Below are 24,288 nucleotides of genomic sequence, written 5' to 3'. Positions count from 1 at the left end.
CATGATTCATACTGGAAATCAATTGTTCAGACCAAATTTTGAACTAGTTTCTCTTATGAATCAATAACTACTTTCATGGCCAAAGATTTTCAGTAAATTATTTACAGTAAATTATTAATTATTTATATAGTGTACAGAGAACATCTAGACTACCTATATGCTGTTTTTTTATGTACAGTATGTAATAGATGTCAAACAACATTTTGGAAATAAGTTGATCCAAAAATAGAGAATTGTCATTTTAGTCAACAAGTTTTTCTTTACACAAGCAGAATAAACAGCAATAATTACTGTACAATGCACACAAGTTAAAAAAATTTTTTCAGTCTGTTTTTCTAAAGTAATGATATAACTTCAAAAATGTAAGAACTTAATGGTCAATTAACATGTATCATTTTAATGGAGAGATTAATTCGCTGTATATTATGATTCCCATATCTGATGCTGTAGTTTCACCCCAGAGAGCTTGTAACTAACCGCAGGTCCTTCACATATTTATTTATCCGTCACATGAATCTACTCAGATAATCAGATCTGATACTGTGAGCGGATGATGCAGTAATTGTTGTCTCTGATAAGAGCCTGTGATTTCATGCAGGGCTTATAGATGATAAACATTTCACATCACTGTGACAAGTTGAAAAGAAGCCTTTGTTGCCACATTTAAAATTACATGCAGTGAGGTCTAGATTTTTGTTCCCATTTAAACCTGGAAATAAGGATACTTAATAAGGAGACACGGATTAAAAACAATTATAGCCTAACAAAGAATAGCCATAACGTAAAACTGAAACAAAATATTTAAGCACTAGTGCAGTTTAGTTTTAGGTCAATAATCAAATGCAAGCATATTCGGAAATATGTTTCCTGTTTTTACTGAAGCACACAAAATGGTTTTTACATTTTTTTATATTACGCTGGATAATATGGATCATCGGGTTTTGCATAAATGGGTTACAGTAATGCCAGCTTCAGTGCACGCTTCATTACAGAAAAAGAGGAACATAGCAAATATAAGGACATTCTGAAATACACGAAAATGTAACTTTCACCGCAACTGATATAATGTTAAATAAGAGATATAAATATAATTGTATAAAATAAGAAAAAATACTCTGTACCATTTATAGTAGTTCTTTTTGGAACAAGTAATCTGTACTGTACTGTTCGTGTCATTTGGTTTGCAATATAGATTTTATTAGATGTAACTAAATAAATGGAGTAAATATTTACAGCATAAAAATGTAAACATGAATCCAAGTGATTTCCTTCTGTAGAACTGGCAACATGACAAGTCTCGGCGCTGAATATCTCTCCTGCTTTTATCCTCTTTCTTGAACTCGGTGACATTTGTGGAGGAGCTGGGCAGGTCATGTTTTACCTCCAGTGAAAAGGAGAACATTAACATCTCGAAGAGCCCGAGACACGGAAAATGTCCTCTTCGATTCAGAGACGATAAGAGCAAATATCCAGCCTTTCTGCTCTAAACAGGATGTTATTGTCTCTGATTTCAGAAGACCATTGACCCACAATCCCCTGCTACTTTTGTAACACTGCCACTTAAACTATTTCAGAAATGCATCTGTAAGCGATGAAGTCACAAGGGTCCTGCAAATATCTGTCTTTGCGGATAAAACACACAGATCTCCAAATTACTTGAAGACAGATATACAGAGAGAGAGAGAGAGCGAGAGAGAGCGCGAGAGAGAGCGAGAGAGAGAGAGAGAGAGAGAGAGAGAGAGAGAGAGAGAGAGAGAGAGAGAGTTCAGTTGCTCAACAATGTCATCTAGCGGTTCAGCATCCATGCATCCACCACACACACACAGTGAGAGAATAAAAACAAATGTGTGTATTACAGCGATCACTATTTGTATTCACAGTCTCCTTTTGTTCATGGATTTAGCCAACTTCAATTATAAGAATGGCATTAAAATATCAATTAATGATTTGAGTGGTAAGTAGATTTAGCCATTGGAAGTAAACATCAGATTGCAGCAGTAAATGATTTCTGGAATGTAATGCAGCTGGGGACGACAGAAAGCAGTTTGCGTGCAATAATCGGCTGACATGTGTTTGCAAATCTTTTAATTATGCCGAGGAGCAGCTACAGTAGATTTTACATCATGTCAGAAGCAGAAGACGTGATTTTTACCTTGACGTGATTTACACGTAAGAAAAAATGATGATGTGATTTGAGTAAAGAAATGCAAACATGTCACATGAATGTACAGTATAAACACACACGTAACTGTAAAGAGCATTGAAAATAATGCAATAAACGCAATGCAGCAACCAGAATATTACAAACTAATTCTGGAATTCATAGTCCTGTTATTATTCACTAGCAGTAAAATCTACTTCTAATGTGGTCACGTGCAGAATTTACCATTTTAAAATATTTTACCAAGCATAAAAAAACATGGCGTAGTACCAACAATACAAATGCAAGATGTATGCACAACCTGTCCTAAATAAGCCGTTCAAAATGTCAAGTTTACATGTTTGAATTTAAAACCAAAAGGAATTAAGTTTTCTGTCTCGTAACCGAATCTGGTCACCTGAGCAATGAAAATATTATTTATTGTAAATAACTCCTGTGCTTTGTTTCGATCCTCAAGCAAAACGTAGCACAATAACACACAGCCAGAGAGTCTGTTAGTCCTTCTGCATCTGAGAAGCTCCAGCGGACAGATACTGTTAAAGACCATGTAATACTTTCTTGATTTAAATGCAGTTTTTAATTGGATAGAGCCCCATTATTTTTCAATACAGAAAGGGCAGTGAGGCACGCAAAGCTCTTGAATATTTTTGCGAATCGTGTTCGACAGCATAATGATTAAGCATGCCACTAAATTTGCCTCACAAAATGAAAAGCAAACTTCATGCAAGGCGTAATTTAATTGTTCCCCTTCACATTTTCCGCCTCCTATTGTTGGAAGCTTTACATTTGCGAGTCTCTGTGCTGGTGCTTGACGTGCCACTTTGTGACACATTCGCTTGAATCTACAAACCCTGCCATGAGACACGTCGCACGAGCTTCAATCTGTTGAAAAGCATTGATAGATTCTGTGCTTGTGATGTCTGTACATTACACAAAACACCTAACATGTGACCAAATACAGTTTTTCTTTACCTAAATAATAACTGAGAAAATGTATTTTTAAAGGGTCTTTAAAACAAAGATTTACTGGGGTATATTTCTACTGTAAAACAGAGTACTTATCAGGATTTGTTTTATTAGTTCTTAGAGCAACGGATAAAGTTATAACTAAAAATGCATTTGCACTGGAAAAACTATGATATCTAATTCATTTCACTTGACATTTGAGTCTTAATGTAACTTAGAATGAGGATGGACTCAAATCTTCTGTAATGCAGGTAAATACTGCCATCTCCTGGTGTGTATCGATGGGTTGAAATATTTCAACAGTCTTGCACGACTCAAAAATAATATGTTTGAAGTAAAATACAACTTGAACTCTATGGACAACATTAGATTTAATAAAATACAAAGAGGTCTGCACATCCAAGCAACTCAGATTGGGCTCAGGTGCCGGACAACAAAAAAGGGTCAATCACAAAAGAAAGAAATGTGTTGTCCGCACACTGATATAATATATGCTTCAAAGTTTATTTGAATAGCGCAACGTTTCGACCGACATTGTGCCTGATGAAGACCTGACGGTCGAAACGTTGCGCTATTAAAATAAACTTTGAAGCATATTATATCAGTGTGCGGACAACACATTTCTTTCTTTTGCAACATTAGATTTATCCCAGAGAAACACAAAGAGTAAGGCTCTCACAATGGCAACCTATAGGGTAAAGCATATAGAAACATGCAATTTCTCATTTCATTCTATTTATTTTGATCTTTTTAGAATCGTTGGCCAAGTAGTGACGTCCGTTTTGACTCGTGTTAAGTACAATTCCGGCCTAAACCAAACACAGCCGTCATAAATCCACACGATCAGTGAATATGAATATAAACAAATAACTACGCTAAACTTCACAAGTAAAAGTAAATTCTTATCCTCGTTTGCAGAGGAGCGGTGCAGATACTCCAGCTTTCTTAATATTTCATACTCTGATTACACTTCAAATCAAGCAGTAAATCCTCTTAAGGCATGCAGAATTGTTTAGTGTGTGCATGTGTGTGTGAGAGAGAAAATGAGTGAGGAAAAAAATAGATAAAGAGAGAGAGAGAGGTGAGGTACTTATAAACCCTAAAGGCTTGCTTATCTTTCCAGCACATGCATCTTTGTGTCTCGCGTGCATGTCAGTTTTCTGTTTTTTAAAGCAGCAAAGACAAAGTAAAGCTACACAAGAAGCTGTGACAGTGAAAGACTTTCCCTGAACCGGCTGATGCAATTCACAGCTCTGAGGATATTCCTGTCCTACAACAAAAAGACCCAACGGAAGCAATAACACAACAAAAACCAATCATTAGAGTTGCATTATTCATATGCTCTTACAAATTCCTGCAAACAGAAACATGACTAACAATGCAAAATATAACAGATTGACGACAAATGCAACTTTTTGTGTAACTGAAACAAATCACCCAGGCATGATACATCATGACATGAGAGTTATATGAATTAACAATTTATAATACTATACAGGGTAAAATATAAACACATTGTTTTTCATTTTTCATATTAGTTTAGTTTTTTTGCAACTGTGAACATAAGGCGAGTTGTAATTATCGGCTTGAGGAGATGTTACTTTTTTGCCACTTATCAAGAAATATTCCAGGTGGTGTATTTGATGCCCTTGTCTAATCAAAACGTATCAAACTAAATTGTATGATAATATTATTAACATTTATACTACCTTGAAACAACTTACAGAAAACTTTTGAAAATGCACACCGCAGCAGACCTACAGTGCCCTCCACTATTATTGGCACCCTTGGTAAATATGAGCAAAGGCGGCTGTAAAAATAAATCTGCATTGTTTTGATCTTTTATTTTAAAAAATGATCTACAAAATTCCAACATTTAATTGAAATGAAAACAATATGAAGTAGGTGGAATATCACATTGTAAAAAAATGTTTTTCTTCCATACATGTTGGCCACAATTATTGGCACCCTTGTATTTAATACGCTACGCAACCTCAATTGATAAGAAAATCAGCTCTGAGTGTTTTCTTTTCAGTCTGATGAGGTTTGAGAATACATTGAGAGTCATCCGAGTCCCTTCCTCCATAAAGAATTTCTACAGATCCTTCAAATGTTGGTCCTCCCTCTTCTTCAGTTCATCCCACTCATTTCCTAGGGTTCAGATCAGGGAACTGGGATGGCTATTGTCATGGTTCCGTTAGGTTTTGTTCCATGTTTCCGTCTGCCTGTGTTCTTTCATTAGTTTCTATCATTGTTAATTAGTCCCGCATCATTGTTTCCCTTCCATATTCGCCTGACACGTAACAGCTATGGCAGGATCTTGATTTTGTGTTCAGTGACCCATTTTTTGTTGATTTGGATGTTTGTTTTGAACCAACGTGCTGATGGAAGATCTAACCACGACCCATTATAATATTTCTAGCACAGCAAGTCAGGTTTTGATTTTTTTATTTGTTGGTATTTGATATAAAACATGATGACATGTATCTGAACAAGATGTCCAGAACCTCTGGTATAAAAGTAGGTCCACATGAAGACCTGACGGTATATTTAACTGTGGACATGGGGCACTTTTTTATCCCTGCGTGTGCACCAAACCTATCTTGTGTTATTGCTGCCAAAAAAAACTATTTTTCATTTCATATAGAACCCAGTTCTGTTTGAAGTTCCAGTATGGCAGATTAATATGGTGGAGTTCATTTTTGCAAGAGAGCAGAAGATTAGTTTCTTGAACAGTGTCCCAAACAACTTGTGGTGATGGAGGTGCAGTTTTCCTTTATTTTATTTTTTCTGACAGTAAAATTCAACTAATTTATGCAATTTTCCCATTTCCATTTAAATCCACTCTCTATTTTGTGTAGCTTAACCATCTTTTGGTGCACATCAGAACTATATTCTTTGGTTTTACCCATTGCGATTAATGATTATTACAGGGGTTGGGCTTTGCGTTAATTCATATTATTCTCCTGTGAAACAAGAAGTCATGACTGGACAACATCATGTTTCTAGTCACCCTGGTGTGCTCAGGAAATTTTAATATTAATGTGAATATACTTGGGAGTCTAGGGGTGCCAACAGGCTAATTGTGGCCAGGGTGTAGTTTTTTCACAATGTGATATTTCCCCCCACTTCAATTTGTTTTACTTGAATGAAATGTTGGAATTTTGTAGATGTTTTTAAATAAAAGATCAAAATGATGCTCATATTTACCAAGGGTGCCAATAATAGTGGAGGGCACTGTACATTTAATGTAAAGCCTCAAAGCTAGTGCCACCAATACAGAACATGACAATTATTAAGACACACCTAGACATGACATCTATTATTATTATACTATTTTTATTATGATAATCTATTATTATGCATTATTTGCGCTTATTAATGGAATTGTGGCCACTAAGACCCTCTTCATAGTGATTTCAGGCATGGGGGCCTCAGCAGTCGTAATATGCACCCTTTATAACCCTTATTTTGCCATCTCGTTCTCAAGACTTTTCTCTATATTTTTAAATAAACTGTATGTCACATCTTACTGTCTGCAAATTATTTGTCTTAAAGTGAAATAAAAATGAAATAGAAAATTCACAAATAATTAAAAAAACTTAATTCACAAACAAATTATTTACAACATCTGCTTACACTTTGATATTATTATTTTTGTGGTCTTGAGACCTTTCAAGCACTTTTAACTGGGAAGACAAATTTCTACAGTTATTTTACCCATCTCCACTGAACAGATTGGACCAGGCACCAAAGATTTGACAACAAAAGCAAACTACACTATCATTTTTTACACTGTACACTAGCCACCAATCGGCTAATCTTTTCACCGTCTCTGAAAGCAGGATCGTCACTCAATAAAACTGTCTGTCTGTGTGCTGTTTGCATGCTGATCTTGGGCTGCACTCATCCAGCACATTTCTCGGGAACAGGAGTTAGCTATCGGTGGAGCTTGTGTGAAAAAGGAAGAGACTTTTGGAAGTTTGGTCAAATTCTTTTTTCTCTCCTTTTTTTCGGCTCCGCTGGGGTATATGCGTTTCATTATATACTTAATCTGCAGCTGATAACTTTTCTCTCGCTCTTCTAAGTTCTGCCGTAACTTTCTCTCTGGCCATGCCAATGAACTGCTGACGTAGGTGCAAATTCACGCGGATGTCATAATAACGTTACAATTTAATGGTTGTATCCTCCTGACCATACAAAATATGATAGAAAACTAATAGGCCTAAACACGCTTTAAACTTCTGGGTATTTGTTGGAGGGGGCCCTAAGCGGCCGCTTACCTCGCTTATTGGTTAAGTCCGCCCCTGCCCTGCGTAGCAGACAACTGTTTAGGTGTAGTTCCCACTTATTAGTTTTCTCAAGAAAACGAATTAACAAAATGTATTTATTTACCCATAAATAACTTAAAGGGATTAAAAAAGATTTCGTTATGCATTTTTAACTTTACGAAATTAGTTTTACTTAATGTGCAGCACATTGTAAAATCCTTTATTTTACAAAAGAGAATGGGAACGTGACGTCAGCAGCGCTGTCATGAATTGCGGGGGAAAGAACCCAATTGCAGGCAGCGGGGATGAAGGGTTTAACACAAATACTTATTATAACAAGAAACGTAAAACAAAAACCCACAGTGGGGAAAACAAGACACGATAACAAGGGAAATAATATAACAGGTAAACAGGAAGATAAACTGACTAAACTAAACTAACAAAGACTAAGTACAACACTAGACAAACCACAATGAACTAACACTAGACTTACTGAATGATCACGAACAGGAACAGGTAATCGTAACAAAATCAGCACAAGGCAGAGGTATGACCACAGACAATGAACGAGCACAAGACAATAGACACGAGGAGAAGCTAACAAGGAACCAGGGTGGGAGTAGAAACGCGGCACCGGAGAGAGAGAGAGAGGATGTGGAAGGACGAAAGGGTCAAAATCTCTATCTCCACATATAACAAGGGATCCTGCCGTGATTCTGTCACAAGATCAAGAAAGACATGGCAAGATGAGGCAGAATCACGACAAACGCAACGCATCCATTTGGACACCGACACTGCAGTAGAGACTGGGGAATAGTGGAAGTAGATGTTAAATTTATATTTTACAGTTACAGGGCTCTCAAGTTTTATCAAAAGTGAGATTACATCTGTTAGGGTAGGAGCCACTCAAATTCGACCCCACCCAATTCTCTCAAGTTTTACTATTTTACCTATAATTGCCCAGCACAAATACAAATTATAACAATTGCTAAATCTAATAAAGGACAGACAAATTCATACAAATAAGACAAATAGTTGTATATATTTAAAATGTATGTCAAAAATAAATTTGCCCCCAAACAAGCCAGCAGATCAATGTACATACTGCACACATATAGCAGGATTGTAGAACTTGCCCTGATCATGCATGTGAAGCTGTGTATGTAAAACATTAGTGAAATGATAACCAGAGCGCTCTGCTTTAAGAGATGTAGCCTAGTCTTATCATATCTGAAAAGAATACTAAAACAGTAGAATTTAAAGCTAAGCTAAAGCGTCTTGCAAAGCAGAGAGTTTTTGACTGTATCAGTAACAATTTAGAATGACTTTGGATATATTCCCCAACATCAGTTCTCACCATCTATGCAGGAATCATAAAATCCAACTGCTAAATAATGACGGACGCATGACATGGTTTAATACAAAGACTATATAATGCTGCTCAAATGTGCCATGTTTACACCAATATTACATAATGTTGTAAGATTAATGTAACAAAGTGAATAGGCTACATTACATAAAGGCTTAAATGACTAAATTTAAGGCAGATTTAAGAAAAAAACATTGTTATTAATGCTCTTGATATTGTAATCATGATTTTAAATGTCAAATAAAACATTAAATTCATTAAACTGCATGTAATATTCTTTTAGACTTCGCAGACAAACTATTTTTTGAGGGTGATAATTGCGGGTTTTGCATTAGTAAATCTTCACATTGTTTCTTTTAGCAGCATGAAACATTTAAACCAGGAATAAACAGAAAACGAACCAAAAACGTCTCCGAAACGGTGACTTCTGTTATATTTCGCGTTATAATGAATGAAGCTGACAGCATTAAACTCCCGTTATAATAAATGAGTTTGACTGACCGTCTCTGTCAGCAAGCGTGAAGTGTGCCGTACGCAACAAATTAAGCTGTGTTACACCGATGACTCATCTAAACTTGTGATTGGTCATTACGTACGTGCGCTGTCTATGATTGGTTGTAATGATCAGCGCTGTGAGTAAAACCAGAGATACCAGCCCTGCGTTCTAACTTGGATATATTGCCCTCCGAAGGGCCCTTCGGAGTGACAACAATCATGGCCGCCATACTGAAGAGTCATTCGGCCCTTCAGAATGAAGGATTTCGAAGGGTACAACTGATGGTCACTTTGGGCTCCCATGATTCTCTGCGTGGTGAAACCGCCTCCTTATGGGCGCGGGATGACGACGCAGAAGGGCACTTCAAGAAACAGTTGTTTGGTCCCCTACACCCTTTAACCCTTCAAAGCTCTCACTCCGGAGGGTAAACCATTCGTAGGGCATAGGGCATAGGGATGAGCCCTTCGAAATGGAATGCAGGGCCTGCATTCCATTTTGCCTACTTATACTATGCCCTAATAGCAGAGGTGGGTAGTAACGCGCTACATTTACTTCGTTACATTTACTTGAGCAACATTTTGGAAAATATGTACTTTTTAAGTAAAATTAAAAGTGTGTACTTTTACTCTTACTTGAGTAAATTTCTAATAGAAAATCTGTACTTTTACTTCGTTACATAACTTACATTGAGTGACGTTCCTTCGTTCCTTCATTTTAAAATTTGCTTTTTAAAACGCGTTGTTTATTTCAAGGTTGTCGTCTCTTTTTACGGGCATTCCCGAGTGATCGATTCTTTTGAGTCGATTCTTTTGAAAGCATTAATTGAACAATGGGCAAAACCATTTGAATAGGCTAATGAATCAGTTCAAATGATTTGTTCAGTTCGCAGCACGATCTGAATCATCTGAAGCAGGATTACTCACTCCTCGTAGCGCGAAACTTAAGAACACGCAGAACACAAAGAGCGTTGGATGAAGTGGATATTAATCTATATCTATACAATCAAAACTGCAAATGTGTCATATTGTTTGCCAGCAATGATAAATGCCCGCCATATGCGCGCACCCGCGCGACCTGTTCGTCAGACACAACAACATGCGCGTTACCTGTCAGACACAGAGACGTGGGCTTGCAGAAATATACATTTGAAGAACAGAAGGAAGAAAACTTGTTGATGGGCGTGTGGTTCACTGTTTACTGTTTGTTTACAAGAGCGTTTCACAACACACACGTGACACAACACAAGAAAACATGAGCTTTGTTCAAAAATGTGTATTTCATTTAAGAGAGCACTGCAGATGTTCTAGATCATCTTAGGAAATGCTCTGAGTTTAGTTCATGCTTTATTTTGACTTGGTCTATTATTCTAAATAAGTTGTGTAAACTACATTGACATCAGGACTAGATGAAATTGACAGAAATGCTTGTCTCTTCTGTGTTTGTCTATTCTTTAGTCTCTCTATATTGCAAAGATATCTGTTTATGATAATTAAGAATATTGATTAAAAAATATTAAAATATTGGCGTTAATATTAATTTTATGTAGTAGGCCTATATAATCAGATACAAAGTAACTAAGTAACTAGCTGCTTGAGTAGTTTTTTCATTGCATACTTTTTTACTTTTACTCAAGTAAATTTTAGAATAGTGACTTTTACTTTTGTAACAATTTCTCTAGTTACTTGTACTTTTACTTGAGTAAAGATTTTGGCTACTCTACCCACCTCTGCCTAATAGTAGGTACTGTTTTTGTGTTGGAATAGTAGGTACTTTTGAGTACATGGCAAAAGAGACATACTGGGACATACTAACAGGAAGCTGAAATAGCCGTTGTTGCCTAGACAACATTGGGGCCAATAACTGTCACACACATCAAAAATACAGCTCTTTCCATTTAGGTATTTATTCATTCATTATTTCATATGTAATGTTTACTGTATACTTACATTTGTTAATTAAATGAATATTATCGTTTGTTTTAGATGTAATGTAATGTGTATACACGATTTAAGGTTCAAAAACGCTTTATTTTCCACATACCGTTCATGTTTGTATCACCTCTTTGCCCCGCCTCTCTGAAACGTGCAGATTTTTTACAAAGCTCATCGCTCTGAAAAGCGAGGTGTGCTATGATTGGCCAGTTAACCAGTGCGTAGTGATTGGTCGAATACTGCAAGCGTGTGACGTTAATGCAATGCCTCTTACCATATTTGGAACATCAGGTTCCCAAGCAATTGTACTGACAGGTGATAAAATGTCATCGGTACTTCCTTATATCAATTCGAGCCAGAATCTGATCCGGAAAATGAAGATTATCAAGCCGATACATCAACTTTGCCAGCGCGACCTGAGCAAGATGTAAAGGATTGGTAAGGTTTTTAAAAAATATATTATGTTAAATAGTTAAAAACTATAGATAACTGTTTTACCTTTTATATACGACGTTATAAAGATTTGCCGTTAGTGATCAACCAGTGTTACGCCATGTCTCGTCGCGACTCAACAAAGACAATAAACCCCATTATAAACACGACATTTGTTGCCTCTTGTTGGAACATAATTACTGATTATTAGGACTTACGTTGTCATTTTTCACATTGCGTGCGTCTGCATTTGCAGATCACAAACACACGACAAACTCAACTCGCGTTAGTCCGTAACAAAGTCTTTTACAATGAAAATATACTTACTGCAAATCTGAAGCGCCAGACTGTCCTTGCGAAGTTGTAATGGTTGGAACACCATGAGTAATTAACAGTATCTTATTAGGTAAGAAAAGTCCATTCCATTGAAAAATGTTGTTCGATTATAAAGCTATAGGCAACGACTACGTTTTTATATGCAACAGAGCACTCTTTTGTCAATCAAGATTGTCATTAATCTGCAATTAGAAGCAGCAATCTGTTTTTCCAAAAGTCATATCATGATTTGTTTATGGCATGTATTCATCTACCATAACTCAAAACTCCCTAAGTTCCCAGGCAAAAAATACTTTTTAAAACCATTCGTACAACATGTAGGCCAGGCCTAATGTTAAAATAGATTTCCGTCTAAAAGTTGGACACTTTTTACTACGCCTACAAAGTAAACGCTAGTCACATCGCAGGCCTACATAAACACTGTTAATTGTGCATTACTGTTATAAACACAAATTTGTGATAGTTAAAACAACGGACAGTGAGTGCGCACAACAGGTGAGTCTGGCCAAGGTCTGCTAACCAGTGGCGGAGCTAGAGTTTTATATATGGGGTGGCCAGGGGGTGGCCAAGGCTACTTCAGGGGGTCCACAGACCATGACAGAAAATGTGTGTTTAACCCTGACCTGGCATCAAATTATAAAAAAATAAATCCTAGTATTGCTGATAAGAGGTACAAGTGATAATTTACTTCTAAATGTATGTAGATGAAATAAACAATAAAATATAAATAATGAAAATGTTGAAAACATATCTTAACCCTGATAACTTGTTTAATTTAAACAGAAACAAAGCAGCACCAGAGGTGTCTTTAAACTGATGTGGATCAGAGCAGCATATATCTGATAAAACAAACTCATTCCATAGGACTGCAAGATTTAAAAAAATCATTGATGCTGATTATTGCCCTTGATGTTGTCATCTTGATTATTACTTTCAGATATTAGGATACATGAACACTTGTCACACGCTTTACAAGCTACAAAACAAGCCGAGAAGCGTTTATGAATTATTGTATTGCTGTTTTATTGCTTTTTTTGATTCTCTAAGGAACATAAAAAGCAGTTATTCAAACGGGAAATATGTAGAAAACAAACAAAGAACATCCAACATCACTAAAACACTCAATGGCTTCAGGTAATACAGTAAAGAGTCTGACTACTAATGAATCTCTTTCTTACATCGTATCTGTACGCGGTTGCTAATGATAAACTTTTTGAGCGTGACGCACTTCAGCACAGCTCTTCTTCACCGATGAATCATTTAAATGCTTCTGATTGGTCAGAATATTCATACCCTGAACTTGATTGGCTGTACTGCTCAAAGTTGTAGCAGAGCAAAAAAGCTGTCATCCACATTCGTTCATTTTCACCTAATATTATTTAGATTGCGACTGTCATAGCTAGTTTTTTATTATGCATGGAATATTTTTCCTCTTTTGTCTTGAACCTGGAGAGCAGATTTGTTCACCTTTTTGTCATTTTTTCCAAAGCCTCTGTTAATTTCCGACCCTGATGTAAACAATGTATGTTATGTTGGGAACCGATTTACTATCTGTTAATGGAGCCTAACATAAACTTACACAATGAAAAGTTGTTTAGGAATCCTAAAGCCAAGGCAAACTTATTTCTTTCTTTTAAAGTTTGTATGAAGTACACCTGCTTAGAATGTTAAAAGAAATGGAGGATCTCTCCCAACACTGTTTATATTTATCTAAGGTTAGAAAACGCTGTGAAAACTTTACATTTACGCAACATTTAAAAGTGTAACGTTAGAAATAAAGTAGATAACACTATAATGGTATGGTTCAACAAAAAAACGTACCTGCAGCTGGGTCGGACTTGAAATGGCTAGCAAGCAAGCGGGTACTTTTGAATATTCCATTTGTTTAGCAAATTGCAGCGGTCCATTTGCTTCTTTTCTCTCTTTCGTCAGTCTTTAAAAAGATATCTCAGATTTCGCGCTGTACAATCCATCGCACAACTTTTTTCCGTTCTCATTCTCAACTAGACTCGCTTGAATTTCGTGTGCGGTGACGTCACGTGCAAGCATGACCCCGAACGTCAAAATAAAAGCGTTGTTTAACGAAAGGTGAAATCAGATGTCAATCAACATAAGTAGCGAATTAAATTATGGGGTTGCACCCAGGGTGGCCAATTGGATGTCAGGGGTGTTCAGTGCCACCTTGGACCCCCCTCTGGCTCCGCCACTGCTGCTAGCTATGTAACAGACTGCTGTGTTTTCGTCAGCCGCTCCGGAGAAACTTCAAAACATAGGCTTACCTGCCACAAACGCATTTAACAATAAACTCCGGCATATGTAAGGTATGCTTTCTATCCGTTACTGTCAATTCCAGTAAGGTCGTGATCTCAAAGGCACGATTTAACTCACCATGCTCCTTACTTCTTGAAGAATTGTGGGATTGATTGCGGTGCGGACGTCACAAAAGCTAAAGCGCAAGGACGTGTTACCGAACGCCATTACGGTAAACAGCGCCCCAATATTTCTCTCAGGTTCATAGATCTGTAAAGTTCCTCTTTTTTTGTATGCACCATATAGCAAAAAAAATGAAACCCGAGTTAATACAAGGTTTATGGAATATACGATTGCTATTTTTAAGAATAATGAATATAACAAATGAACAGGTGTGGCCAGTGCATCCTATAAATACTACAAATAGGCCTAATATATTTGCTACACACTGTTCTGTAAATCTGTCAGTAAAACGCTTTCACTGTAAAAATATGTATTTCTGTAAATACATTTCCTGTATTTACATTAGACCTACATTTAAATGATATCAAAAATGCATATAATATTGAAATAATACAATTACTTTATTTTGCATTGGTATCAAAATATTAATTGACTTTTATCTTAAAAATATCATAAAAAGGCAACAGAAACAAACAGACACAGACAGGGTCGCAGATAGGCTATAAACCTGAACAGCAGGTTTATTTATTTTCAGGATACTGATTATTTTAATGATTCAAATGATTTGTTGTCAGTGTTGCCAACTATTTTAAAGGTGCCATGAATTAAAACCACAATTTAACCCGAGCTTTTGTTATATAAGAGGGAATCATATTCACGCGAACATCTTGTAAGTGTCAGAACTGAAAATGCCAGTAACATCTGTTATTGACACCAGGCCCAGCGAACGCCAGGTTCTGGAATGCACCTATCTATGACAGGTTGAACACCGCCTCCACAGGAGAATATCAATGACTACTTCTCTAACCCCGCCCACTGGTTCACGCATGACAATTCTGAAGTAACGCAAATTGCGCGGAACCAGATAGAGCGAGCGAGCAATAAACATGCCGTTAAAGATTGCTAAATATTGTGGAGTCAGTGCCTGGTTGTGGAAGAATACAGTCGCTGCATAACCTTCCTTCGGATTCCGACATTAGTAATGCGTAGTTGAAGTTTATTTTTAAAGACGTTCCAGCTCACGTGGGTAAAACATTACAGAGGATTCCTTTGTGAACAAGGCACAGGTCGATGATGGATTTGCGGAGAGACTAAAATGAAAAAGCAGTGCTGTGCCGTCAATATTGGATCAGGAATGGCGCAACAATCTTATGTGAGTAAAACATTTTTGTACTATGCGTCACTATTGCTTTGTTAGAGATCGCTTGATATGCCCTGAGCACTATTCGCACGGGATTATTATTACCCGGGGACCTCTAGTCATTTGTAATAACTGCAGAGGTTGTCTGTGATCTTAATCCCGTGCGAATCGACCATGTCTGTAATTTGTAAAGTAAAAATTCCCCCACAAATGACCTACCATCCTGTGATAATATTAGTGCAAATTGGCATCTCTGTGATTTGGCGGGCTCATATATCATTTTTCAAAGTTTACTGTTTTGAAGTGTTTTGGTATTATTTTTGGTATTATATCCATAAGTTACCGGGAGTCTCCCGTTTGTTTATTTATCATGGAAACTCTCGTAACATTTGAGATTCGCGATCGCGGTGATCTTCTGTCCGGTTCGCGATCACGGAGCTCAAATGCTGACAGGTACGGATATCATTAAACACCATACAACTATAGGCTATACAAACTATACGCAAAGCCTTGCCATCACATCTGGGAAATAAGTCAGTAAATTTGAGTAAAATCACAGGCTTCATTTATCCCGTGCGAATGCGCCACATGAAATACAGATGTGGGGAGGTCATTCATAAATCACACGAGGTCCCCAGATAATACTAATCCTGTGCGAATAGGGCGAATGTGTAACCTAACGTTACGTGTCTAACCAAATTCACAGAAGGCGTTTACTTCCAAGTCTTCTATGCGGCCCGCCCTTAAAAACCGAGCGTTTCTCCAGCCGGCCTCAAAACCAGGGTAGAAAATAGCCTATTACTTATTGATTTTGAAGTTTTTTTTAATGTAAAAACCACAAGTCATAAGTACACCTCATACAACAAAGTATAAAACAATAAACAAGCCCAGTTCATCACACCTTTAAATAGAAAGTAAACAACAAAAGTCAGTAAGTGAGCTGGCAACACTGTTGTGCAGACCTAATAATTGAAAGTGTTCAAACAAACTGATTCTCTCAGCTGACTCGTTCTCGTGTTCATGTCAGAATGAGGCCGGACAGGTTGGGTTTCGCAATGAAATGGGCGTGAGTCAATTCACAAGTACTGTCAGACAGTCAAAGCTTCAGTCTTTCAGAGCAGATCACACCTCAAAGCCAACACAGGGAGCCGAGTAATCCTTCTAATGTTATACCTTGTGCACGTTCACTGAGAAAAACAAATTCATCTACAAAACTAAATTAGGATTCTTTGAAATCATTTGTGGGGACTGAAACCAGTCAAAGCAAGGTAACATGACAGATGATAGCAGGATTTTAATAAAAGGAGGGAAGGTGGTAAATGAGGATTTCTCAGAGATGGCAGATGTATACATTGAAGATGGAGTTATCAGTGCAGTAGGCTTAGATCTGCAGGTGCCGGCGGGCACACGGGTCATTAATGCCACTCACAGACTCGTGCTGCCAGGTGGAATAGACACACACACACATATGGAGCTGTCATTCATGGGCACTACAGCTGTGGATGACTTTAATACAGGTACCAGGGTGAGTACAACTGATATGATATGCTTTGTTTATCAATCATTTCTCATAAAAAGTCTGAACACATTGGAATGAATTATGCTTATAGTATTTTCGCATATATACCGTACATTCTTTTACAGCCACTGAAAAAATTCCATTTTGAATTTCATTTCATTTAATCAGCATTTCTAAATATATTGTGGCCATTCCAGTCCAGTGTCTGCTGAATTTCAACAAAATCAAACCTCAGGAGTGACATAAAGGCTGACAGCATGACAAGACACATGAACAAAATCGAAGTCATCACATAAAAAAATATTTTTTTTCTAAATACATAATATTACTGTTATTTTGCTTAAAAATAAATATGAACTTGTTTTTTTTGCAGTTTGTGAGGTCTGAAAAATACAGAGTTCTGTTATTTTCACCTGTTTCTCCAGTTTACATTTTCTGCAAATAAATGTAAATAGAAACAATGTTTTTATTTGACATTTAGGAGAAATATCGTTAGTAGTGGACAGAATGAAACAAAAATGGTCATTTTACCTAAACGCATGCATAAATAGTAAATTCAGAAAAACTGAAAATAATTTTGAAATTCTTTCTGAGACTGTATACATTTATTTTTTCACATAGTGTATAAGTGGTTATTAGACGTTTTCCCCAAAATCACAAGGTGGAAAAAAATAAAGCATACTTAACTGGTTAAAACCATACTATAAAAACAAACAATAATATTTCATAACAAAAATACAGTAGAGGGTTACATTTTAACATGCTTCCCATAACTGTATAATAATTGACAGTGTTCTGTGTTCACAGGCGGCTGTAGCAGGAGGCACGACCATGATCCTGGACTTTGTCATCCCACAGAAGGGGTGTTCACTCCTGGAAGCCTATGAGCAATGGAGAAGAACGGCCGACCCCAAAGTCTGCTGCGATTACTCCCTGCATGTGGCTGTGACCTGGTGGGATGACACTGTATGGTTACTGTAAAAGTGTTTTACACCAGAAAAACAAATAATTATTGCTTTGCAATAGGGTTCGAATCATTTGTGTTAATTAAAGGGATAGTTCACCCAAAAATGAAAATGTAATTTCATTTCAAACCTGTATGACTTTCTTTCTTCTATGCAAAAGAAGATATTTTGAAGAACGTTGGTAACCAAACAACACTGACTTTGACCATTGACTTCCTTTGTATAAACACAACTGAGACATTTCTTAAGATGTCTTCTTTTGTGTTCCACAGAAAAAATAGCCCTATACATGGGTCATGAATAAAATGACTGTCCCTTAATAAATGTTAATAAAAACAAAATAACATTAAATAGCAAAAAATAATATTTTTACAGCATTTATTGGTTAATATATTTTTCAACAATAAAAATAACACTTATAAAATGGCACTTTCTCTAGGTGAAGAAGGAAATGGAGACTCTGGTCCGTGAAAAAGGAGTCAACTCTTTTAAGATGTTTATGGCATATAAAGGAGTCTTCATGCTGCGGGACCACGAGCTGTATGCAGCGTTCTCTCAGTGTAAAGAGATCGGGGCTATAGCTCAGGTTCACGCAGAGAATGGAGATCTTATTGCAGAGGTGAGAGGCATTCTCGGTATTTAAAGATCTTAAAAATGAGTCGTATGTCAATACATTTTTTGAGACACTTTGTGACAGTGAATACTTCAGAGAAAAATACTGTATGTCAGAACGGTTCGCATATGGTACGCTGACTGTCTGTTATCTGTTTATTAGTGCATATGGCGAATCATTAACTCCCCGGGACCATCATAAGGGTTTAGAACGACACATTAGAAGAAGAAATGTTCTGACTTTCTCAATCTGGCAAATAAATTACCAAGTCAAAAATAATGCAGAGATGCTAGGCCCCATGGTTAGGCAAAACGCAGGACCATGCAAATATATTTACTAATATATTTAATAAGTTGTAATTGTTAAGATTAGATAATGCACAATAATAACTGACATTAACTAACAATAAAACAGATTCATAAATGCTGGAAAACTATATTGCTCAGTGTTAGTTCATGTTAGTTAATGTATTTACTAATGTTCACAAATACAACCTTGTAAAGTTTAAAGTGTTACCAGTACAATGATTCATTATTAACATAATCTCATGTTTTTGAAAATTGTTTTGTGTTTGATACATCTTAATGCCTAATTTATACAAATCAAAATACATGTGTAAATAAAAATACTTAAAGTAAGGTTTAAAGAATATTAAATATTTTGATGACCAGTTAGGGTTAAATTGAGCAATTTATACCACAAACAATGAATATTTAGCAAAATTCGAATGATAACACAATTTCAAAATATGAATATTATTTTGTTTAATACATATTTCATAAATATATGGATGAATTATAGCTATAAAAGAATTTGCTGTCCTGACATTCTTAGAATAATCACAATATTATATTTATTATTAAATTATATATTAAATGTAATAAAATACCACTGGAGGGCACCAAATACATAAATTATTTGTAAATTGAAAATTGTGTTAAACGTTCTATAGAGGAGACTATACCAGTAGCACCATACTAGAATTATATAGTTATTTTTTTTATTATGTGCACAACAAAAACACCTTTTGCCACAAAGTGCTCTTACACTAAAGCTCTGCCATCATTTATGAGAGGTCCGGAGGTTGTACCCATGCACATAAATGTCACCTAGATGTCATTCAAACTTTGCTATGTAGATGATTTTAATCTTAAGTGAGAAATTTCTTAACTATTATTTTTAAGACACGTGCAATGATGTCAAATGAAATCGCTCTCATTTTTACTAACAAAGATAGAACCAGCATTCAAAATGTGATTCTTGAAATACTGGTACACTGAATAATGATAGAGCATGTTACTTTAAATCTATTTCAATTTCAGTGAATTAAAATTCTTAATCAAATTTTCGTAAATGTTCACTGTCACTGAGGAAAATGTATGTACCCTGATGTGTACGTGCAAAACTGTAACATTCAAAATCGGTAAATGTAACATTATTCTTTTTCCTTGCACATAATGATGTTTTATTTAGGCAAATAATGCAAAAATCTACCATACTACTATATTGATTTAGCTGAGAAACAGTTAACTCGATTCACACTGTTACCCTCCTGCACATATTGATTTAAATGTTGATGTGTGTGTGTGTGCTCACCCAGGGTGCAAAGCGCATGCTGTCTCTGGGCATCAGTGGTCCTGAGGGTCATGAGATGTGTCGTCCGGAGGAAGTGGAAGCAGAGGCCACTCAGCGTGCCGTCACTATCGCCCATTCGGCTAACTGCCCACTGTATGTGGTGCACGTCATGAGTAAATCTGCAGCAAAGGTGGTGGCCAACGCACGGAGAAACGGTGAGGGAACTGGTAACTTGGTAATCAATTTCATCTTGTCTTTTCAAAACAAGAAAGCAGTATTTAAGTTAACAGAGTCAACTAACTACGTCATTACTTCGGTAAATCAAGCTCACATTATTGGTTATCAATAGATAATCACTTAAACAAGAACACAAAGCTCTCACACACTGGAGTCATGAGACAGGACATATAGTCATATAGATTATCAAAGATGACAGGCCCGTACGTAATTAAAACATGACGTTTCGTCCATCTCGTGATTTTCCACTCCTTCTCACTTTCCCGAAACAATACAATCACAAACCCCTCAAGGGTAGGGTGTGTGCTAACAGAAGATGTTTTTCGAACATGACAATAAGAAGTCCCTTTTCACAGTAACACTGACCTAGCAGGAAAATAGATGCTAAGCATTCATTAGAGACTTAAACCATGAATTATTCTCTACTTTCTGTAGTTTACAATATATCATAATCAGAAATGTATGTAGTCTTAATCATGCTTAATCATCAATTTAAAATAAGATGATGCTGAATAATTATTGATTCATATTTGTCAAAACCATACAAAAGTATTTATATTAGAAGTAAGGTGAAGCCACAGCACCCGTCCCTTCACAGTTATAAATCACTCATCACATCGGTTGTATTCTGTCAGGTCGAGTGGTGTTTGGAGAGCCCATTGCAGCTGGACTCGGTACAGATGGCACAAACTACTGGCATAAGGACTGGGCTCATGCCGCAAGGTTCGTCATGGGCCCACCCTTGAGACCAGACCCCAGTACCCCTGGATATCTGATGGACCTGCTCGCCAAGTATGTAAGAAGTTTTGAAAAACAAAATCCGTCATCATTTATTCACCTTAAAACCTGTATACGACTCTTTCTTCTGTGAAACACAAAAGCAGATATTTTGAGCGTTCTTCAAAATATCTTTTATGTTTTGCAGAAGAAAGTCAGACAAGCTTTTGATGAAACAAGGGTGAGTAAATGATTACAGAATTATCATTTCAGGGTGAACTATCCCTTTAAGATATGCTTTACTGTAGTTACATTCTCATTTATAAATCTTAATGGAATCCATGTAAAAGATCACAAAAGAAAAGAAAAAACACCTTTCAAATGAAACGAGAGCGAGTAAACGTCAATGTACTCTGTCAGGTCATGTGAAAAACAACATGGTCCTGCAAGTGCATGCATGCGTGCTGATCGATTCACTGTCTCTTGCAGCGATGATCTGAGCGTAACAGGAACAGATAACTGCACATTCTCGATCTGCCAGAAAGCCCTCGGGAAAGACGACTTCACCAAAATCCCAAACGGAGTCAACGGCGTTGAGGACAGGATGTCTGTTATATGGGAGAAAGGAGTGGTCAGTTCCTTCTCACAGAAATTACACACCACACAAACAATATTTACCTCAAATATTTGCCATTTACACTCAACAAACGGATCTTACATCTGCGGTCTCTGACCTTTGACCCTCTTATTCTGTGAGACGTTCGCAAGGACACTCACAATCCGTGTGTTTACTTTCCTCAGCACAATGGCAAAATGGATGAAAATCGATTCGTAGCTGTCACCAGTTCTAACGCCGCAAAGATCTTCAACCTTTATCCTAAAAAAGGGAGAATTGCTAAAGGTTCTGACGCAGATCTGGTTATATGGGACCCGAAGGCTACAAGGTAAAAATGTCACGTCGTAATTTAAAAGAAAGAGATATTGAGCTTTAGTTTTTAACAGCCAAAATATCTGTTTTAGTCTAAATATGCTTATTTCACTAGTGAAATACTGTAGGTATTCAAGCATTTTAATGCACACGAACACAAAAAAACATAAATGAACAAAAAATTACACGTTTGAGTGTTGTACATCAGGTCCAGTGTATGAAATGTAGCGGCATCTAGTGGTGAGGTTGCAGATTGCACCCAACGGCTCACTCCACCCCTCCCTTTCGAAGCACAACGGCGGCACAGAACTAAGAACTAAGATGTCGTCACGTTTTCGCTTCTTTGCAGAAGGAGATAACATATTTACGAAACAAGCTCTGTAGAGCAGTTTGTCCGTTTAGGGCTACTGTAGAAACAACATGGCGAACTCCATGTAAGGGGACCCGCCGTGTGTGTAGATAGAAATAGCTCATTCTAAGGGAAAAAACATAAAGCTTCATTATGAACACATAGTGATGTATATTATATGGCAGGGCTGCACGATAATTTATCTCGATACCACTAAATCCTATTGTAATCGAGCTGGCTTCGATATGAAATGTGTCAATATTTTTTTAATGCGTAGCTTGTCCGTAAAACACGGCTCTGGGATCAGTAGGAAATGCTGCTCGATCTAAAAGCAGTGCGAGTTTGAGTCGCTTATAATGTGCATTTGTAAAAGCAACACCCGTCAAACATGATCATTATAAATATACTTTATTATCATAAAAATACGTGATGAGGCTTGAGTAACAGTGATAAAAGATGTCCATAGGCATTTCCTAGATTCTAGAACGTGTTATGGTCTTCTTCTGCAGTGTGTATTTGGAGTTTCCGCACGACAGCGCCCTCTGGCTTTCGGATGCAGCAGTATTTTCCCACTTCACTCAAAAGCTGTGCATAAATCACGTGATATGAACCTCGAATGAAAGAGGGCCTATGGTCGCAGGTTTAGATTTACATCAATTCTAAGACTAGATTTTACAAAATCTTGTATGCCTGTTTCTACGTGTTCAAGTTCACATTCTGTAGGTTGTATAGGTGCTGGATGTGCTGCAGATGCTGCCATGACAAAGTGGAGTACAGTGAATTGTCTGGGAAGACGTGACCATAAATGGAAGAAGTGTGAAGCGCACTTCCTGCGTTTGTAAAGTGCACACATGAGAGCAGGGGAAGGCTGGGAGTCTTATGTAACTGGTTTAGACAAAAAAAGGTTCTTCTATGGCGTTGCAAAGCACCTTTATTTTTAAGAGTGTGGTTATTTAGCCTTGAAGTGAATCAAAAAGTTATATTACAATGTCTTCTATGTGTCATTTTAGGGTCATTTCAGCAAAAACACACCATCAGGCTGTGGACTACAACATTTTTGAAGGCATGCTGTGTCATGGGCTTCCAGTGGTCACTATCTCCAGAGGGAAGGTGGTGTATGAAAACGGACAGCTGTTTGCAGAACAAGGCCATGGACGGTTCATCCCACGAAAACCCTTCGCTGAATTTGTGTATAAAAGAATTAATCAGAGAGAAAGGGTAAGACAACATCCCACACTTTGGGCTGATGTTTCATTTTTAGATCAGGCTTAAGAGCCCAATAAATAACTAAAATAACAATTTGAGAGAGACATTTTTACCTAGCAAAACTGCTAATTGACATTTAAAAAAGTGCAAAAAAAGGTGTAAAAGTTGTTTCACCCTGCACTGAGAACTCTGTGTGTGTTGCATTTGTTATTATTGAAGATGGATTTCTTTTGTTTTAAAGGTTGGAAAACCAAGTCCCGTGAGCAGAGAACCATATGCCGGAAAAGTCATATCTCCAACCTCAAAATGATTCTGCCACTAATGAAGAATGATTCATGTGCGTCATGTTTTAGGGTCTGTCTGCATAAAGGAGAATATTGTAGAAAGGCAGAAATATTTTGTAAAATACATAACACACAATGCAGTATTGTGATTGTGAAACAAAATGTGAAATATATATTTTGGTTACACAGTGATTTAATAGGAATATTCAATTTTATAAATCATGAACAGGCAAATAAATATTTGGACTTTAAAAAAACCTGTGTTGCATTTACAGTGTTTTACACTCTTAACCGTTTCTGATGCATTCTGTTTCTGTCATCATATTCCACATATTCTATTATACACAATAATATAAATA

The 24,288-nt window shown here is 36.8% G+C and overlaps 1 protein-coding gene and 1 long non-coding RNA gene across 11 annotated transcripts in view; one reads left to right on the top strand and one right to left on the bottom strand.

Moving 5' to 3' along the window:
• The window catches only part of LOC130557797 (uncharacterized), a 51,405-nt gene extending 37,476 nt beyond the window's left edge, over positions 1-13,929 (bottom strand). The window contains exon 1 of the long non-coding RNA XR_008963356.1: positions 13,784-13,929. This is a non-coding gene — a long non-coding RNA (uncharacterized LOC130557797). The remainder of the gene's footprint in view (positions 1-13,783) is intronic.
• A 122-nt stretch (positions 13,930-14,051) lies between these two features.
• dpys (dihydropyrimidinase) lies at positions 14,052-24,205 on the top strand. Of its 10 annotated transcripts, none has more exons than XM_057339850.1 (11): positions 14,052-14,283; positions 15,457-17,061; positions 17,863-18,021; positions 18,460-18,639; positions 20,234-20,423; positions 21,081-21,237; positions 21,371-21,403; positions 21,652-21,793; positions 21,964-22,106; positions 23,450-23,657; positions 23,887-24,205. In XM_057339850.1, the coding sequence occupies exons 2-11, from the start codon at positions 16,810-16,812 to the stop codon at positions 23,953-23,955; spliced, it is 1,533 nt and encodes a 510-aa protein (XP_057195833.1). In that variant the 5' UTR covers positions 14,052-14,283; positions 15,457-16,809; the 3' UTR covers positions 23,956-24,205. The 10 variants fall into 10 exon arrangements, with proteins under 10 accessions (XP_057195833.1, XP_057195832.1, XP_057195829.1 ...); XM_057339849.1 differs by having other exon boundaries at positions 15,405-17,061; XM_057339846.1 differs by having other exon boundaries at positions 14,372-17,061.
• Positions 24,206-24,288: the final 83 nt, after the last annotated feature.

This window comes from Triplophysa rosa, linkage group LG8 (assembly GCF_024868665.1).
Source record: "Triplophysa rosa linkage group LG8, Trosa_1v2, whole genome shotgun sequence".
Lineage (NCBI taxonomy): Eukaryota > Metazoa > Chordata > Actinopteri > Cypriniformes > Nemacheilidae > Triplophysa > Triplophysa rosa.
The sequence above is the reverse complement of the archived record's forward strand: the minus strand, read 5'-3'. Positions and strand labels throughout refer to the sequence as shown.

Excerpts from the sequence above, each read along its gene's own strand:
- dpys (XM_057339850.1), top strand. The coding sequence starts at position 16,810 with ATGACAGATGATAGCAGGATTTTAATAAAAGGAGGGAAGGTGGTAAAT. Across the intron at positions 21,238-21,370 it reads CTGATGGACCTGCTCGCCAA|AAGAAAGTCAGACAAGCTTT; the intron begins GTATGTAAGAAG and ends TATGTTTTGCAG. Across the intron at positions 21,794-21,963 it reads TTATATGGGAGAAAGGAGTG|CACAATGGCAAAATGGATGA; the intron begins GTCAGTTCCTTC and ends TACTTTCCTCAG.